General features: G+C 33.3%; 1 protein-coding gene across 4 annotated transcripts; it reads left to right on the top strand.

The window, feature by feature from the left end:
* The first annotated feature begins 6 nt into the window (after positions 1–6).
* LOC106080188 (peroxisomal membrane protein 11C-like) lies at positions 7–17,838 on the top strand. 4 transcript variants are annotated; one of them, XM_056032349.1, is made up of 5 exons: positions 7–143; positions 3,473–3,810; positions 4,480–4,655; positions 13,827–13,901; positions 14,440–17,838. In XM_056032349.1, exons 2-5 carry the CDS (start codon positions 3,568–3,570, stop codon positions 14,681–14,683), a joined length of 738 nt encoding a protein of 245 aa, XP_055888324.1. In that variant the 5' UTR covers positions 7–143; positions 3,473–3,567; the 3' UTR covers positions 14,684–17,838. The 4 variants fall into 4 exon arrangements, with proteins under 4 accessions (XP_055888324.1, XP_055888327.1, XP_055888325.1 ...); XM_056032352.1 differs by lacking the exon at positions 7–143 and adding an exon at positions 191–288; XM_056032350.1 differs by lacking the exon at positions 7–143 and adding an exon at positions 191–348.
* The last annotated feature ends 1,703 nt before the right edge of the window (positions 17,839–19,541 follow it).

The raw sequence follows: 19,541 nt of genomic DNA, 5'->3' as shown, positions 1-19,541 counted from the left end.
TATGATACACTAGCAGCGGCTATATAGATTTGTGATTTTAGCTCTAACTTCATTTAAAAAATTTACGACAGTTCTTAAACTTTAACCTTTGAACTCGAAAATACACCAATGATACCATAAATAATCAACAGACGATTTCGAAGGTAAAGTTCGCATCTTTTGTCAGTCTTGTTCTAGATCTATAGATCTAATCTAGAATCTAGATATATTAAATATCTATTTTATAGATCTAGACTAGAGATCTAAATGCGGAAATTACCATATAAATTAACTTTAAACACACAAGAAGTAAAAAGTAAAAGAAAAATGTTACAAAGTGCAGAGCTGAGTCGGCTGAGATTAGCACCTGTGACCATCTTTGATCTTAATTAAAATATAATTAATCTATAATTAATATAATATCTTATCTTTAGATCTAATAAAATATAGAGTCTAGATCTAGTACTTATACTTATAAATTATCTATAATGTCTATCAAGTCTATATAGATCTAATAGTATAAAAATTATTATTTTTAAATAACACGTTTTATACTTTATACTATACAGCGTTACTTCAAAAAATGAAGATTGAGATGATAAAGAAATAGATAATTAATCTAGATCTAGATAATAGATAGTAAAATCAGTGCCTCAATCATTTAACTTATTTAGACTAGAGTAGCCTAGTTAGAGACACTGAAGAATAAAAGGTAAAGTAGCTAGATATCTATAGTACATAAAAACACTAAACCATGACCATAATTTTAAACTTACAAATAGAAAAACAAAACCTAATAAAGTACTCAGAAAGACAGAGATAGAGGCACATATTTTTTTTTCATACCCTAGAACATATTCGTACAAGTGCTCCTTCTTTCCTAGTGCCACTAGTCATTAGAGAATGGAATGGGTTGCCTGAATCAGCCAGGAAAACCAATGACGTAGCGAAGTTTAAGTCATTGACTAATAATAATTTGTATGACTAAATGACACATGAAATGCGTAAGACGTAATTATCTTCTTCTTTTTTTTTTTTTTAAGTAACATCTGTAATATATAAGAGAAGAGAAGGGTGAAAGTGCTACATACAATTTAATACATCATAGATTTGCATGCTATGATGATACACCGTCTGATGATTACAGATGCCCAATCTGATAAGTATGATCCCCACCGCAGTTGAGTTGTGTATCAACTACTACACTTCATTACTTACTACTAGATATATATATATATATCAGTATCATTTTTAATCATTTTAAAGTATATTAAGCCATTCATGAATTAGCCTCTTTACTCTCTTAGTATCTATTTTTAGTAATTTTATCTTATCTTATCTTATATAATACAGACGTTACTTCAAAAAAGAAGATGATTACGTCCTACGCGTCATGCATTTAGTCATGCATATTAACCAATGACTTAAATTCTGCCAAGTCACTGGTTTTCCTGGCTAGCTCAGGCAACCCATTCCATGCTCTAATAGCACTAGGGAAGAAGGAGTATTTGTACAAATTTGTCCTAGCATATGGGACGAGGAATGTGCCTTTATCTTTGTGTCTTTCAGAGTATTTTATTAAATTTTGTTTTTGTATTTGAAGATTATGGTTCAGTGTTTTATGTATGATTGCTACTTTACTTTTGAGCCTTCTGTCCTGAAGGCTTTCTAAATTTAGTGATTTTACTAAAGGTGTTACTCTAGTCAAATGTGAATATTCGTTTGTTATGAATCTCACTGCTCTATTTTGTGTCTGTTCCACATGAGAAGTTGCAAAGGGAAAAGGTCAAGAAGTAAAATGCCACAGTATATTATAATATTAATTAGGCCTATAATATACTTATATTAAAGATAGATCATCAGATCTAGATAATTCAGTAAAACTTCCCATCAAAGGACCCTTTTGAAGAATGTTAGATATAGTACAGACTTTATTCTGGATCTATATCACAAAGTAAAAGAAAATAGTTTTTGTTTATATGTTTTGGATGTTCCTTCAGAGTTGAAGATAATTTTCTTCCTAGTCCAAAACACTCACAGGACGATGGGGGATCAGAGTGGGCAGGGTATAAACTTAAGACCAGCGATGGGTCCGAACGCAAGTCCAATGCACACTGCAGGACCAGACAGCCGTCCAGATATCTCAATCTAAGTCTACATTTAGACTATTTATAGATATATAGGCTAGCATGGCATAGGCTGCCATAGGAAATCTCGATCTAGATGATGTAGATCTAGATCAAATTATCTTCTGTCTTCTTCTTGGAAGCTTGTTTGCTTCATTTGAGTTGTTTCTTTGTTTATTATTACTTCCTAGCCTAAACCTGTTTCAGGATATAGAGGGATAGCGGCATGCAGCTGCTCAAACCTAGGACCACCGAAACGACAGTCCAGAGCGCATATCACATGACCAGGCAGCCATTCAGGGAAAGAACATCTGTAATTTATAACATAACGTATCCTTACCAAGCGGTCCTCAACCTTTTTAGCTTGGCGAGCCCTAATACGATTCTCTACTAGGTGGCGACCCCAACCATACAATTTATTTTGTTCATATATATATATATAATAATAATAATAATAATCTTTATTATCCGTAAGGAAATTTGTCTTACAATTTGTGCATTACATCAAACAAAAAACATTATAACTATAAGAACCCAAAGTGTACATTCACACCAGACTCACTCATAATTTACATGTGACAAAGTTTATACCAGATTGTTCTTATTTAATGATTTGATTGCCAGGGGAACAAAAGAGTGTTTGTGTCTGTTTGTCTTTGCTATCGGTGTCTTGTATCTATATGACATCCATGATGTATTTACATAGCAAAAGCTTTATATAAATGTAATTTTATTAAATGTAAAATAAAATTGCAATTAAATTAAAAAAAAAAAGTTTATCTTTAATGTATATCATTTATGGTACAAGTGTGCTTGTCATAACACTAAGAAATCATTTGACTAAATAAAATTTTAAGAAAAATAGATGAAAAACCCAAATTTCTGATAGACTTAAGCGATTTGTGGCAAATGGTCATTCGACCCCCCAAAGGGGTCGCGACCGACAGGTTGAGAACCCCCTGCCTTAGGTTCCAGTTAAGTGCAATTTTTTGTCCCTGTTTCTGTTTTTATCATTTATATTGTTTGCCATCTTTGAAAAAGAGTCAATGTGGAGTCTTGGGAAAGTACCTTTTACCGCACACAAAATGCTGGCATTAATATTTTGAAGCAGTAAAATATCCCTTTCAGGCCTTGCAATCTATATGAGGCAAATGATGTTAAGGTCATCTCTGTTGCCTCAGAAGGTGTCATGTAGGCAGCACAATAACCAACCACCTTTACTTTTCCCAAACAAATACCAGGTACCCATTTTCCTTGACATTATCTTCCCTTTAGATCACAAAGTCTTAAAGGGGTACTTCACTTTTTGTTTTGTATTTGTTTGTTTCAGTTAACTTTGAATTATTTTAATTCCGCTATTATTTCAGGTTAAAGTTTTGAAAGAAAGTTCAATGAAGCAAAGAAATTCTCTGCCTCATTAGTACAACAACGCTCTAGAGTGTTCATTAGTTCACATTCCAAGATGGCCACGGTTGTGAAAGGCTTAACGTCCGTTGTCAATGTCCTCGAGACATACAGAGGTCGAGACAGAGTAATGAGATTTCTCACGTATGCTGCCATGTTCCTGGGAGGAGACGGCAGGACCCCATTGCAGATCAAGTGGAAAATTCTGTCTTCTGAGCTGAGCGGCTGCAGGGTCATACTCCGACTTTTTGATGACCTTTCCATGCTGCTCTACAACATGTCTATTAGCTTCGGTCGAAAGGTTTGTTTTTTGTTGTGTAGTGCAACTTTTCAATGTTTACTTACCTTGCCAACACCACTATATACTCAGGTAGCATTATGTTCTTCCTAATCCACCTTAGGCAAACCTTAACTACCACTATAACCCTACATACCAATACACTGTACGGCAGTGCTGAACAACTGAAGAAAACAGTACACTATTTTTCCTTGGCACAGTTTGCAAAAGAGCTTACAGCTCCGCAGCAAAAAGCTGACTAGAAGAAGAATGTATAAATGTCCCTTTATGTATATACAGGCAAAGTTATGTTTCTAAACTTATAGAGAATCATTAACTTGATTTATGCATGTACAGATATAATGTCTTTGCATATTTATCCAACCATTGTTACATCACTTTATATTAGTCTTTACTAAATATTAGCATTTTAAAGAGAAGTATTTTTCTAATTACATCTTTATAAGTTTTATTTCGGAATACCGGTATCTTACTTCCAGTCTTTAATAAGTAATGATAGATGCTTGGAAAGTTGTGCATCTTCTTATCTTATACAATATAGACGTTACTTCAAACAAGAAGATGATTACGTCTTGTATTCATTGCTATTTGGTGACTGTCTAGAAAGTTTTGAATACAGTACAAGTATTGATATATTTGGTGACAGTCTCCGTTGTTTTGTCTTTCTATTAGGAGAAAGGTCTACTGAAGCCATTAGAGATTTGTACTGCCTTGTTCAACCAGTTGTATTACCCATCAGAACATATTGCATGGTTCAGACAGAAAAAGATTTTAAGTGGAAACTCTGCTCCCTTCTCATTACTTGGACTTCTGTTTTGGGCTTTAGCTCTATTAGGAGAGATTGCCAAGTAAGTTTTGGGCTTTAACTCTATTAGGAGAGATTGCCAAGTAAGTTTTGGGCTTTAGCTCTATTAGGAGAGATTGCCAAGTAAGTTTTGGACTTTAGGTCTATTAGGAGAGATTGCCAAGTAAGTTTTGGACTTTAGCTCTATTAGAAGAGATTGCCAAGTAAGTTTTGGACTTTAGGTCTATTAGGAGAAATTGCCAAGTAAGTTTTGGGCTTTAACTCTATTAGGAGAGATTGCCAAGTAAGTTTTGGACTTAAGCTCTATTAGGAGAGATTGCCAAGTAAGTTTTGGACTTTAGCTCTACTAGAAGAGATTGCCAAGTAAGTTTTGGACTTTAGGTCTATTAGGAGAGATTGCCAAGTAAGTTTTGGACATAATCTCTATTAGGAGAGATTGCCAAATAAGTTTTGGACATAATCTCTTTTAGGAGAGATTGCCAAGTAAGTTTTTTGTAAGTATTAATATCTCACACATGGGGCCTGTGGCTCCTAGCGCCATGCCCTGAAAACCTCTTCTTCAGCTGGCAGACTAAACCATGTGAGGGTAACATGGCATCACTGGGCAAAATGTCTTTGTAAAATGTTTTACATGTTTCGGATGTTCCTTCAGAGTCGAAGATAATTACTTCCTAGTCCAAACCTCCCGCAGGACGACGGGGGATGGGAGCTGGCAGGGTTTGAACCCTGGACCATCGATAAATCTGAACGACAGTCCAGCGTGCAAACCGCACGACCAGGCAGCCAGTCTTCTCGACTAAGTTTACTAGCCAGACAGAAAAGTCCCAAGATGGACTACAACGACCACATGCTGTGGTCAGGCATGGAGAGAGATGGGGTGTTGCCATGCAAGTATTAGCCCACCACATGAAATTATGACCGATTTGGGAACTTTTTTTTTTTTATTGATCTTTTTAGTAGTAGAAAGTGTCCAATTAGAATTAGGAAACTATGATGCAGGAGATATATTCTTTCCTTTGAAATGGTGTGATCTATGATGCAGGTGTTAAGTTCCCTTTAGAGCACATTGGTCTATGATGCAGGTGTTAAGTTCCCTTTAGAGCACATTGGTCTATGATGCAGGTGTTAAGTTCCCTTTAGAGCACATTGGTCTATGATGCAGGTGTTAAGTTCCCTTTAGAGCACATTGGTCTATGATGCAGGTGTTAAGTTCCCTTTAGAGCACATTGGTCTATGATGCAGGTGTTAAGTTCCCTTTAGAGCACATTGGTCTATGATGCAGGTGTTAAGTTCCCTTTAGAGCACATTGGTCTATGATGCAGGTGTTAAGTTCCCTTTAGAGCACATTGGTCTATGATGCAGGTGTTAAGTTCCCTTTAGAGCACATTGGTCTATGATGCAGGTGCAAAGTTTCCTTTAGAACAGTGGTCTATTATACAGTTGTAAAGTTCCTGTCACCGTTTGATTTTATATGTTATGAATGTGGCTGTGGTTATCAATGTAGGCGTGGTGGTGACATTGGGTTCTTGTTACAAATCACTGAATAATGAAATGACGCTGGGTGTAGCAGACACAATAAGTTTAATATAACACCCCATAGTGAATACACCATACAATTCGACCCAGGAATGGTCAGTATTAATCCAACAGTAATATACGAATATCACAACTTAGTACTTATTCTATAACCAACTACTTTAAACATCTAACTCTACTGCTTATATATTAAGTGACTCAATACAAGTGCTTGCTACAAGATCTCTATGTGGACTGACTGCCTTTAACTCTCTGGTTCACCTAAGGTCAAAAGTGTTCACCTTAGTGCAACATGGGTTGTGAATAAGATTCACAATATGGAATTAACATACACAATACAGAATTAGGGTTTCTACTCTATGGCACCAACTTTGAGGTGGTGACATTACCTATCACCCCCCTTTTGAAAAAAAATTTTGAAGAAATTTTTTTTTCAGCTTGACGACATAATTATCCTAAGTAGGATCAATTGGAATTCTTGGGGTCTATGAAATGTACAATTGCAGAGTTCAAATAGAACTACAAACTTGCAATAAAATATATAATATGACAGTGTTACACAAAATATTTGCTGAATCAAAAAAATTCATACAAGGGCAAAATTCTCTCATTCATCATATTCTTGTAAGGCAATTCAAATAATTCTCTGAGTCAAATACTTAACCTCTCAAATAATTCTTTACATGTAGTTCTAATATGTACATCAATGTTCAAATGTGTTTTGCAAAGTGTGACAAAAATTTCAATGACAATCTCCTATGTCACAATGTGAAAAATTAATACAAGTTTTTATTCACAATATCTATTTATAAAAAAATCTTTGACACTATAGAAATGTTAGAAGTCTGTTTTTTTTTTTTTTAACACCAACAGTACAATATGTACAAATCATGTAGAAAATGTTACAAGTAAGACTCAATATGTAAGTGATAAGTATAGAAAAATTCAAAATATATGTGTCAAAATTCAACATCAAATTGTTTAATGATCATTGTTACAAATTCAATGTATCTGTTTACTTCAATATGAGGTTTGATATCTCCATAAAAAATTGTTGTGCATTAATATTACACAAGTAAATATGTATAATTCAAGTATCAAAATATTTGCTCAAAAGTATGAACATCAAATCAAAATAAATATCTTTCATAGTGCTTGTTGCATGCACCTTATGTTTCAATTAAGTATTTCTCCATATGACAGTTCAAATAATTTGTAGCTAGTAATGGCAAAAGTTTAATGTTACATTGTTTATCAAATAATTATTGTGTACAAAGTTCAAAAAAATCTTTTGTCCAAAAAAGATTCAACTGAGAAAATGTGTCAGTTGTGATACAATCTTTGAGTTTACATTAATTTGTTCAAGCATATATATACAAGCATAGCATCCTACTAGTTTAGTTGTATTCATTTTAATCTGTTGTGAAAAAATGTGTAAGTCCAATTTAAAAGAATAATATCAAGTGTCTCTTTCAGCACTTGAAATATCAAAAAGTTTGTACAACAATCTTCTTGTTTACATCAATGATTGTTACAAAAAATATAGTCCATAAGAATAGTTTGACAAAAATGTTTTCAAAAAATACAAGTGTATGTCAATATTTCATTACACTAATTGACATTGAATAAATAAGTTACATTATGAATCAATCTCCTTTTTCAATAGTATTGAAAAATGTGACTAAGTTATATAATTGTGATAAATGACATAGTAAAAAAAATGGCAATCTTGTTTACAATAGCTGTAGAAAAAATTTTTGTCCAAGTTGTTCTCAATACAATGAGAAAAAATAATGTTTACATTGCATGGAAAAAATTAAGCTAGGTACTGAATAAGTTGGGAAAAAATTCAATGTTTGTTTACATTGTTGAGTACAAAAATGTTATTCTTGTTGACAAAAGAATGTGAAAAAAAAAATTGTTGGTTACAATGTAGTAATCAAATTCCAAAGTTTGTTTACAAATAGAGTTTTTTTTTAAAAAATGAAGTCTTAGTTCTAGTTCAATGTTTACAAATAGTACTCAATGTTTACAAAATAATGCTCAATGTTTACAGAATAATGCTCAATGTTTACAGAATAATGCTCAATGTTTACCAGATGCGATGTATTAAGTCAACAACACTGATGTTAATTGTGAGTCCTTTAATTGGTGTTCCATATATTTTATGTAATAACTCTTTGTAATGGCCAAAGTTTTTTATTTGTACCCACATTGACTCTCCAAGTTCTGGATGTTTCCAAACTTTTTTATATCCAAAATCACAAGTTATATCTTGTACTATTTGAAAAATTTCTTTCTGGAAATCACAATCAGACAGGTCATAAAACCATATTGTTTTATGTATTACTGGCTTTTGATGCACTTTAACTTTTGGATAAGATCCAATAATTACTGGACTGATAGTATTTTCAAGTACTACTACTTTTATTTTCCCTTTTATAAATGGTGATTTGATTTCAGCTATGGCAGTTTTACATTCTATCTTTCTAGAGTTTGGTAAGGTTACAATGGCTATATCATTCAAATAATCTTCTTTTTCTACTAAATTGGGCTCTACAAAAGTGATTGTGGATTCTTCATCAACTATGCATACAACATCCTGATAATTGACTTCTAGATCATATACTTCTATCTGTTTGCTATTTTTAAATGTCAAGGCTAATATTTCCTCTGTTATTATTACTTTAGGTGAGCTAGTGTTAATGTCATTTTGTATTTCTTGTTTTTCAGCTTTATCTTTATCATCTATTTGTATTTCATCTGTTTGTATTTCACTATCATTTGTTTGTGTGTTAATTGTTTGGCAATCTTTATTTAGTTTAGATGCTTCTGTTAGCAAATGAGTTTGACATTCTACATCTATTTTATTTGTATTTGTAATTGACTGTTTAGTTGCTTCATGTATACTGACATTGTTGTAATCATGTGAATTAGTAGTTGATGCTAACTCAATATTTTCTTGATTCACACTATTAGCCCATTTTACTAAGGCTTCTTCTGACAGTTCAACTATATTCTCTATGTTCCCTATAATTAGTTCTTCAGCTGGGTTGTTCATTATTATGGCTTTGTATTGACCCGTGAACCATGGCGATTCAATGAAAACTAATGCTGTTTCACATACTTCCCATAAGTCTTTATTCGCATATGTCAGTGTGACCTTGTCTTTTAGGATCTGTTCAGGTTTTACTAGTGATTTCTTTACAATGATTGAGGTGCAGCCGCTGTCACGTAATGCATATACCTTAATGCCATCCACATAGGCAGGATACACTTTTAATTTGGCTACCTTTGTCTGTATATATGCTACTGTTTCATATTCTATTGGTCTTTCAGTTGCTACAGCTGCTATGTTTTGTCTGGTATGATTGTTATTGTGGTAAGTATGTTGTCTATCTTGAAATTGGTCTCTTCTAGACATTCTGTTGTTTTGCCATCTTCTGTTTGTTTGATGTGATCTACTGTTAGTTGGACTGTAGCTTTGCCATGTTCTTCTGTTATATTGTTGTTGATAGGATCTATTATAGTTAGGACTGAAGCTCTGGAAAGTTCTGTTATCTCTTCCATATCTATGGTTTCTATTTACATGTTGTTGTTTTTCTGATGCCATTCTCTTTCTGCACTCTGCTTTGGTGTGACCCAATATGCCACAGAAAAAACATTGTATGCTCTTGGCATATTTAAATTTATTTGTAGTTCTTGGATGGTTTTCTGTCACTGTTGCAGCTACATTGTACAATTCCCTTTTGTCAATGGTGATGTTTGGGTGGGAGTCCTTGTATGTTGTTAAGTTTGATATCAATTCAGCTTCATTTTTTATTTTTCTCTCCTTCAGGAATGAGAATGCTGTATCTGTAACATTAATTAGCACATTCTCAATGAGAAAGAAATCTAAGATCTGTTTGGGGTCATCTAAGTTACAGTTTGCGAGTTGTAGCCACTTTGTCATGTTCTGGCGCATGTCATGTATTGTTCTTTTTAAATCTGTATTCTTTGCTAGTTTTATTTCCCTAAAAAGTTTTCGATAGTGCTCCTCCGTTTTGCCAAAATGTTCAATTAGTCTTTGTTTTACTGTGTTGTAGTCTTTTCTTTGCTCCATAGTTAGTGTGTCGATGATGTTTAGTGGTTCACCTCTTAGGTTAGCTAGAAGTTGTTGAGCCATTTGTGCACTATTCATATTTGCTGTTTGACAGATGTATTCAAATTGAATAATGAAATTTTCCAATGTGTCTTCTTTTGGGTCAAAGTTCCTAAATTTGCTATGATACTGATGATGAGATGAAGTTTGACTTGCTGAATTGTCTTTATTTTCCTTTGTTAGCTTGGCCATTTTTTCTTCATGTTCTTTTAATTTTATTTCATGCTGGCGTTCTTTTTCTTTCTCTAAGTTTTCTTGTTCTTTCTCTCTCAGTCTTCTTTCATGTAGCCTTTCTTCCCGTTGCTTGTCTTTTTCTACTCTAATTCTATCTATTTCAATTTTAATGAATGCAGCTCTATCATCTTCTTTTAACTTTAGTTTATCCACTATCTCTATTAGTTTTTCATACTCAGCCATTTTCAAAGATTCAAATTAGTAATATAGTTAATTAATAGATATGTGTGCACTAGGTAGTTGTAAATGAATATTGTACGATAAATAATTATTATAGCTCAAATAGTAATTGCAGGTAATAGTAGATATATATTTTGTGCGAAACAATTGAGGTTATGAGGTATCTTAAGTTATTCTTGGTACTTTGTCTAGTTCGTAATGTAATACTTTACTGATCAATTATGTGATTATGTATTTTTAGTATCTCCACTTGCAATGTAAAAGTTTATTGCAACAAGTAATTCACAATTATGTGAGCCTTATTAGTCTGATTAATAGTGATCAATGTATCAATAGTATCAAAATAGTTGAATGTGTTTGAAGAGAATATACAATATAAATCTTGTCAATCTCAAATCAAAATATATCCCATAGTGTATCAAGTGTGTAGTGTAGTGTTGATAATAATAAAAAATAGGTTGAAATAAGAAGTAAAATAAATATCTATATTAATAAGTAATTAGACAAACATAAATACACTATAGATACTAAACAGTCTGCTTTAAAGAGACATTACAAGATAGTAGAAATAGTAGACAAAAGAATTAGAATGAGAAATAAAAATGACGCAAAAAGAAAATTCAACAGATGTAAACAAGACAATATCAATACAAGAGTTTAACAATATGATAGATACTTAACGAAATACAAACTTGACTAGTACAGCTATACGATCAAGTATTTACTTTATCTAAAGAGTCCCTACCAATACCTGGATGCTTACTTGAAAAAAATATAAATGCTCAGACTCAATAGATAATTAAATTTAGTCCCTAAAGTCAAATGTATATATAAATACAAATGTAAACAATGAAAAAAAATTGTGGTGTAGTTCAAAGAGAACTAATCAATATTCATTAATACTAAAGGGTAATTAAAGTTACTTCCCTTAAATATTCACTTGATGCTTGACTTGTACATAAAGTTCCGGTGATGCTCCACATAAAATATGTCCACAGTACAGTTCATACGTAATCCACTTGCTAAATCCGCAGCACAACGGTACAGTTCATAAGTAATTCACTTGCTAAATCCACAGCACAATGGTACAGTTCATAAGTAATTCACTTGCTAAATCCACAGCACAATGGTACAGTTCATAAGTAATCCACTTGTTAAATCCACAGCACAATGGTACAGTTCATAAGTAATCCACTTGTTAAATCCACAGTACAATAGTACAGTTCATAAGTAATCCACTTGTTAAATCCACAGCACAATGGTACAGTTCATAAGTAATCCAATAAATACTTCAGATGTTTGACAGGTAATCCATTTTCATACAGTTGCTGAAACAAATATAAATAACTAAAAATGACCCTTAAGGTAGTGACAACAAGAGAGGTCTAAGAGTGAGAGCGCTCTCTTATTAAATGTGCTGTTAGACAGCGACAATATGAGTGTGTCATTAGAATTATGACGAGCACTCGATGTAGATGATTCTTGAATATGTCAGCTACTTCGACTGACCATATATCAGCTGTCTTCAAACGATGACTTGAATGACTTGTAGTAATAGATTTTCACCCACACCGGTTGTAGTATCACGGTTGTCTAGTTTCACCCACACAGGCTGTAAGATCAGGTTGTCTAGTTTCACCCACACAGGTTGTAAGATCAGGGTTGTCTAGTTTCGTCCACACATGTTGTAAGATCAGGGTTGTCTAGTTTCGTCCACGCAGGTTGTCTCAGCATATCATGTTAAAGTGACTTTGAACAATGCTGTCATAAATGTCGTTTTCGGCCGCTTCTGACACCATAAATGTCACCGTGTTGTTTTATATGTTATGAATGTGGCTGTGGTTATCAATGTAGGCGTGGTGGTGACATTGGGTTCTTGTTACAAATCACTGAATAATGAAATGACGCTGGGTGTAGCAGACACAATAAGTTTAATATAACACCCCATAGTGAATACACCATACAATTCGACCCAGGAATGGTCAGTATTAATCCAACAGTAATATACGAATATCACAACTTAGTACTTATTCTATAACCAACTACTTTAAACATCTAACTCTACTGCTTATATATTAAGTGACTCAATACAAGTGCTTGCTACAAGATCTCTATGTGGACTGACTGCCTTTAACTCTCTGGTTCACCTAAGGTCAAAAGTGTTCACCTTAGTGCAACATGGGTTGTGAATAAGATTCACAATATGGAATTAACATACACAATACAGAATTAGGGTTTCTACTCTATGGCACCAACTTTGAGGTGGTGACAGTTCCCTTTAGAACACAGCGGCCTATGATGCAGGTGTAAAGTTCCCTTTAGAACACAGCGGTCTCTAAATGCAGGTGATGTAAAGCCTCTCAGAGACCTTGTGTTGTATTTTGAAAGTGATTTATTGTTTTTCTTTTTGTGGTCTACATTTAAAACCATTTTTTAAGATTCTTGAACAACTGAAATTTTCCTAGTATAACAGACTGGACTAGTAACAGACTGGACTAGTAACAGACTGGACTAGTAACAGACTGGACTAGTAACAGACTGGATGAGTAACAGACTGGACTAGTAACAGACTGGATGAGTAACAGACTGGCTATAATCTAATATAAAACAGATCAGCCTTCAACAGTATTCCAATAGAATATTGAATTTCGTTTTGCTCTAAGTTTGTTACAATCTATCCACATAGTTTATCCACTCTGTCACAATTTCTATCCAGCTTTTATCCTGATATGATGCACTGTAAAGACCAATTTTGATTGTCAAACAAAATGTGTGTTTGACAATCTCAGCACAATCATTAACATTGCTAGATTCACCAACTTAAAAAAAGTCTTTAATAGAATATTAAACCACTCAAAGTTGTACAGTTGTATGCGTAAAGCTTTACACCACAACTTAGAATAGAAAAGAAAAACTTAAGTTCCATCTCCTAACCCATTCTTAGTGTCGACTCTGCAGCAACAAGAACTTGGGCTAGGACTCCTTTATATCCATGTGTACAAAAAGTGATATGTATTGTATGTGTATTATGAATTGTTGTTTTAAGTTTATTAGTGATATAAATACTTCAAAGTTATCATCTAAATTACCTGCACCAATGATGACACTCTTGTGCATTGACAGATGTTTGGTCAGACTGATGAGATTAAATGCTCAAGCTAAAAGTTTACAGAAACAGAGGAAGTTGGATAGAGATAGGTGAGATTTTCTAGATTTCTTTTAATATTTGCAACTGTGATATCTTATAAAATACTGACGTTACTTCAAAAACAATGATGATTACATCCTAAGCATGTTCCTAGGTCAACCTAGTCAATGCATGTTAACCAATGACTTAAATTCTGCCATGTCATTGGTTTTCCTGGCTGCCTCAGGCAATCAATTCCATGCTGTAATTGCAGTCGGGAAGAAGGAGCATTGAGTTGAGGGGTCCCAAACATAGGATGCATATTCTATTATTGGCCTGTATATATATATATATATATATATGTATATGTATATATATATATATATATATATATATATATATATATATATATATATATATATATATATATATATATATATATATATATATATATATATATATATATAGTTTTACTAAACAACTAAACATGGATGCATGTAGGATGTAATTATCTTCTCTTTTGAAATAACGTCTGTAATTAATAAGATAATATATTACTATTTTAATTATTATTTTTATTATTTTATTTTATTATTATTACTGTTACAGTTCCCACGAGACATCACCACAAAATATCCAGATCCAGGAAAATCTCAAAAAGCTGGCGGCTGAGAAAATGGACTGCATTCTCCTATTTTTGCAATACAGTTGTGACTTTATCAATGCCATTTCTTGGATGCCGCCTGGAGTTCTATGGGCTCAGAAACTCAAATCTTCTACAAACGGCATTTTAGGAATGATAGCATCCTTTATAATGTTGTACCGCAACTGGCCTTCTTCCCAGAATTCCTAGTGACATTCATTTCAATCTACCATTCAATTTTTTACATACAAAGTGCCTTGAAAAAAAAGTATTAGAATATTTGTTCACTTGTATATTGAGAGATGTCCACAAATGATGTATAATTTTATCTTATATTGTTATATTACAACAGTTCACACATGTTCTATGAATATATATATATTTATACACATTTGTATATGCCAAGAGTGATATCTGTTCAGAAGGCTATGGTATACAGCTGTGATTCAAAGATTCAAAGAACTGTAGTAGAAACCTTTTCTTTTACAATGTATCTATGGTCAAGTTAAGCTTTACTTTGTTTGAAATGAAGTTGTGATTCATCTCTAAGGATCAGATTGACGGCTGAGCTCAAAAGACAATGGCTCACTATATCATATGACAAACTTTGTATGACTTAGAACTGTTTGTACTGATACCTAATACAGTTGCATACAACTATACTGATACAGTTTCTGGAGAGCTGTCTGTGAATGGAACAAAGTTTTGCTCTATGTAGACAAAGTGAGTCTAGTGTACATTGGAGACCAATCTAAAGTCCGCTGGAGTTACAGTGTACAAATCAGACTTAATGTTGGCTGGCTAAACAAAGTACAAGAAAGGACCGGCCTCTCTTTTTTGATGTCTTACTAAGAATAGCTGCTTACCAGGAAAAAAGAAAGTATTTGGCTACATGAACTGTCAGGTACCCCTATGATGAAAATCAAGGGACAGATGAGTCAGACTTAGTTAAACAGACAATGTGAACTACAAACATTTGTGTGCGTACATTTATCAAATCTGATATTCTATGTTTGTTACATTTGAACCAAGGATCTATTTGAATAGGAAGTACACATGTCAAATGACTAAACAGATCTCAGTTGTCTCCTGTCTCTAGATTAAAGCTCATTGTTTTTATATTTCAAAAAATTAAAAAGATTTTGTTTTAATGTTTATAAATTGTATAAATTGTCTTTATAATTGGTTGACAAAAAATGTTTATATTATATTTACATCCAAACATGTTCCAATTTTTAATTCATTGTGATCAGATTATTAGATTTTTTTAAAATTAATATTTCATTATGCTTAGTGTTTCATATTGCAAGTTGTTTTTTTAAAGTGAGCTAATATTACCGAACTAAATTTTGTATTGATTGCTCTCCCCTACTTGTAAAAGTGGCAGGCTTAGTGTTAACATGTCAGTAACTGCTGTCATCTTTTTATTTGGAATAATGTTGTATGGTATACTTTTAGTTTCAACCATCTGTAATGGCTTTATTTAATATAGAGTACTTTTTGGTCAGGCACAGTACATTCGGCTAAGACTTTTATTTACAACAGATGAGCTGCTAACTAGAAGTCCTAGCTTATGTTTTAGTTTTGGTTCATTCATACCCAGTGCTTTTTTTTGTAAAGAAATAGGTGCCGATACTCAGTGATGGATTGTCTAACTATGAACTACTAATAAATTAATAATAAACGTTAAAACACAAGAAAAGTAATAATTGAAAAAAGTTGCCAGCACGCCATACCGTCACAACAAAAAAAAAGCAGTGTTCTTAACATCTGCATTTTAAAAGAAAAACAAAAAATAGTTCAGTTGACATATTATACAGGTTATTAAAATATACCACAGTAACTGGAAATTAGGGTATCCTAGTATTCATATTTCTTTCTATTAAAAATACAAGAAAAACTAAATATGCCCCAATAGCTATTTCACAGACCCATTTTATTACAACCCCCACTCCATCTTTTTTTTTTTTTATTACATTTTGGCTAATCAGCTGTGTCTGAAAGAAAAATGTTTATATTGAAATATTTTTTACTAAAGTTATATAAGAATTTTTGTTCTATCATTTATTGTGAAAGCAAAATAACCAGTTGGTTTATTAGCTGATGTACATAGCATTGAACATCCAGCAATGTCCTCTGTTCACAAATATCTTTGTCAGCATAGCTGGTCAACATAAACATAGTCCCTAGCTAGTCAAGCTACTTTCAGACTTCTTGTTGGGAAAACGCTGAACTGTCCTTCGGTCGTCTAGATGATCCCGGGTTTCATACTTTGCCAGCTGCCATCCCGTGTCGAACTAGGAAACAGACTCTGAAGAAACATCAGAAACATGTCAAACAAGTTTTGAATGTCTGTGTATCTAATGAGATCATAATAAATGCAGAAACTTCTGACACAAAATGAGAGACTGAGACAGTTTTGTTGAAAAACAATTCTATTCTCTGAAAGCAGAAATGTCTACACTTGTTAACAAGGCAATTTTTGGCATAGCAATTAATTCTTCAGCTTCCAACTGAAATAGTACCTGCTGTCAAACTCACATAGTTTACTGTATTAAAAACTAATGTTTTAAAATTCATTCTTTATCCTTTATTATTTTTACAAAGCTCATATCAAGTGTCTGTCTGGTAAATTTTCTTTGTTGCACCTTACCCATTAGTTATGGTAATTAATTATTTTGTTAGGTATTAAAAAGGGGGAATAACTGATAACTGCTACTTCTTTCCCCTTATAATATTTTGTACAAGGTTTTTCTCCCACTTCCCATTCTCGGATCTAGTTGAAATTTTGCATAATTATTTATAGTCAATGACAACCCATGAATACATTTTTAAAAGTTTATAATTTAGTTAAGCAATTAGTGGTAATTAATTAATTATGTTTTATATAGAAAAAGAGCTTGTTCCTTCAGTATTAAGATATATGACCATGATTTGTGTTTTTTTTTTAAATTTATTTGCTTGTATTATCTTTAAAAAAAAAAGGAATGCTAGTTTACTCTATGATGCACGTCCGTGGGCTGGTCAAAAGTTGCTGATGCATTATGGTCCCTCTCTTAATCTTCGGCATCATCCATAAAACTTCCAGACGTTACAAAGTCAACCAGAGGAAATAAAACTATAAAAGCACTGGGGGGCTCCACTCCTGATTTGCTCCTTGATGTTTACTTATGAACTCATAGTATTGCAAAGCATGTGTATAAATGTTCAGTGTTATTGTTTCTAGCGTCAAATCAAAATGTTGCTGTCAGATATTATAAGATTTGTTTTATGATATAACGTTCCAAACTTTTTAATGTTTCTTTGCACAAATTGGATTTCACCCAGAAATTAAAATCAGATTGTTTTTAATTAGGAACAATGAATTCGTTTGTTTGACCTTTTTTTGTTCTCCTGTCAAAGTGTGCATGTATGTTTGTATAGGCATTAATGAACATTAAGTCCACAGTGGGCTTGTTAATGCATGAAAAATGAAAACATTTTTTAGCACTGACTTTCCTGAGTGACCTGCTGATAAGGAATGCCCCTCCCTAATCCACCTTAGGCAGACCCTACTTCCACTACAGCCCAACATAACCAACACCCTGTACGGCAGTGCTGAACAGCTGAAGAAAACATGCACACTTTTTTTCCTTGGCACAGTCTGCAAAAGAGCTGACAGCTCAGCAGCAATAAAGCTGGCTAGAAGAAGAAGATAAGGATCAGCTTTACACAGCTATTGCCCCCAAGAAGAACCTCAGTTGGTCTTTAATTTTGTACATTTATTGCCTCCCATAACCTCAGTAGGTCTTACAAGATCCTAACATCTATTGCTCCGAGATCATTCCTTATTCCTGTCTGTAAGGAAACTTTACCATGGTAGGCCCAAGAACCGATTTCGGAAAACTGAATTTATTCTAAAAACGTGATCGGTGATGATATAACACTTTGGTTCCCCAGACGATTATTGTCTATTTCACAGTAAGAGGTACGTATTTTTCAGAAACAAATCTTCGTATACTTGTGTTTGTCGTGAATGGTACAGTCTCGTATCTTCACGCTGTCAGACGAGACAAACACCTACTCCACTCATACACTGATGTCGTCTGCCATTGACGCTGATAACACTTGAGTTACTGGACTTGGTGCTTATCTACAAAAGTGTTTCATAACAACGCATTTCTTTCATTGCTTGACCTTGGCTTATAAAGTAAATGGGCCCAACTCAAAAGTCTGAAAAGATGAGTGTTTATATAATAGTCAGATTCACTTGTGTACAGACAACATCTGTAGAGCGCTTTCTTGCATTTATTTGTTCTTTCTTGACTCGAATGTTGCTGAACTTTTTTCGGAAAAAAAAAAGGGGTGGGATTTTTGTTTCTCAAATACATTTGAACGACGCCAGGGTCACCAAAGAAACTAAATTTAACAAATAGGAATAATACGAATAGGCTACTGTTACAAACTTGGACTGGAACTAGGTCAGAGGTCACTGGTTTGTTGGGTGAGATTCATAGGCGGCGTATCAGTTGGAAAATGTGAACGAAGACTGCTCAAATTATTCTACCAAATAATGGACCTCATTCACCGATCGTAAACAAACAACATTTAGCCACGTGGTGCTCTATCTCTTCTATATAATTTACGATCTCATGTTTAATTCACGATGGTTGTCACGTGACAGTTTTTTTTCCCATTGTTTTATGAATAAGATCACGTGACTAAATGTTGTTTGTTTACGATTGGTGAATGAGGTCCATTAACTCTTTCTCTCCTAATCGACGATACAATTGTTGATTTGACCTCATTAAATTAAATTCATGTTTAATTTTAGACAATTGATGTTTGTGTTATATAAAAAGAGCATGCTTTCCCCTTTAATTCCATACCGAACACAACATTTTCTGATAACAAGCGAAAATGTTATTGAAGCTTAATCATAACAGGGGAGTGAAATAGTAATCAGCAAAATGAAGAAATCCTTCAAATTTTTGGAAAAATAATAACGGAAAGAAAGAGTTAAAGAAGTGCGTGGTTACAACCGCGCGATGGTTCTTTGATGAAATCTTCATTGAAAGCAAACTGTAAA

Source organism: Biomphalaria glabrata, chromosome 6 (genome assembly GCF_947242115.1).
Source record: "Biomphalaria glabrata chromosome 6, xgBioGlab47.1, whole genome shotgun sequence".
Taxonomy (NCBI): Eukaryota; Metazoa; Mollusca; class Gastropoda; family Planorbidae; genus Biomphalaria; species Biomphalaria glabrata.
Note: the sequence above shows the minus strand (reverse complement) of the source record. Positions and strands in the feature narration are given on the sequence as shown.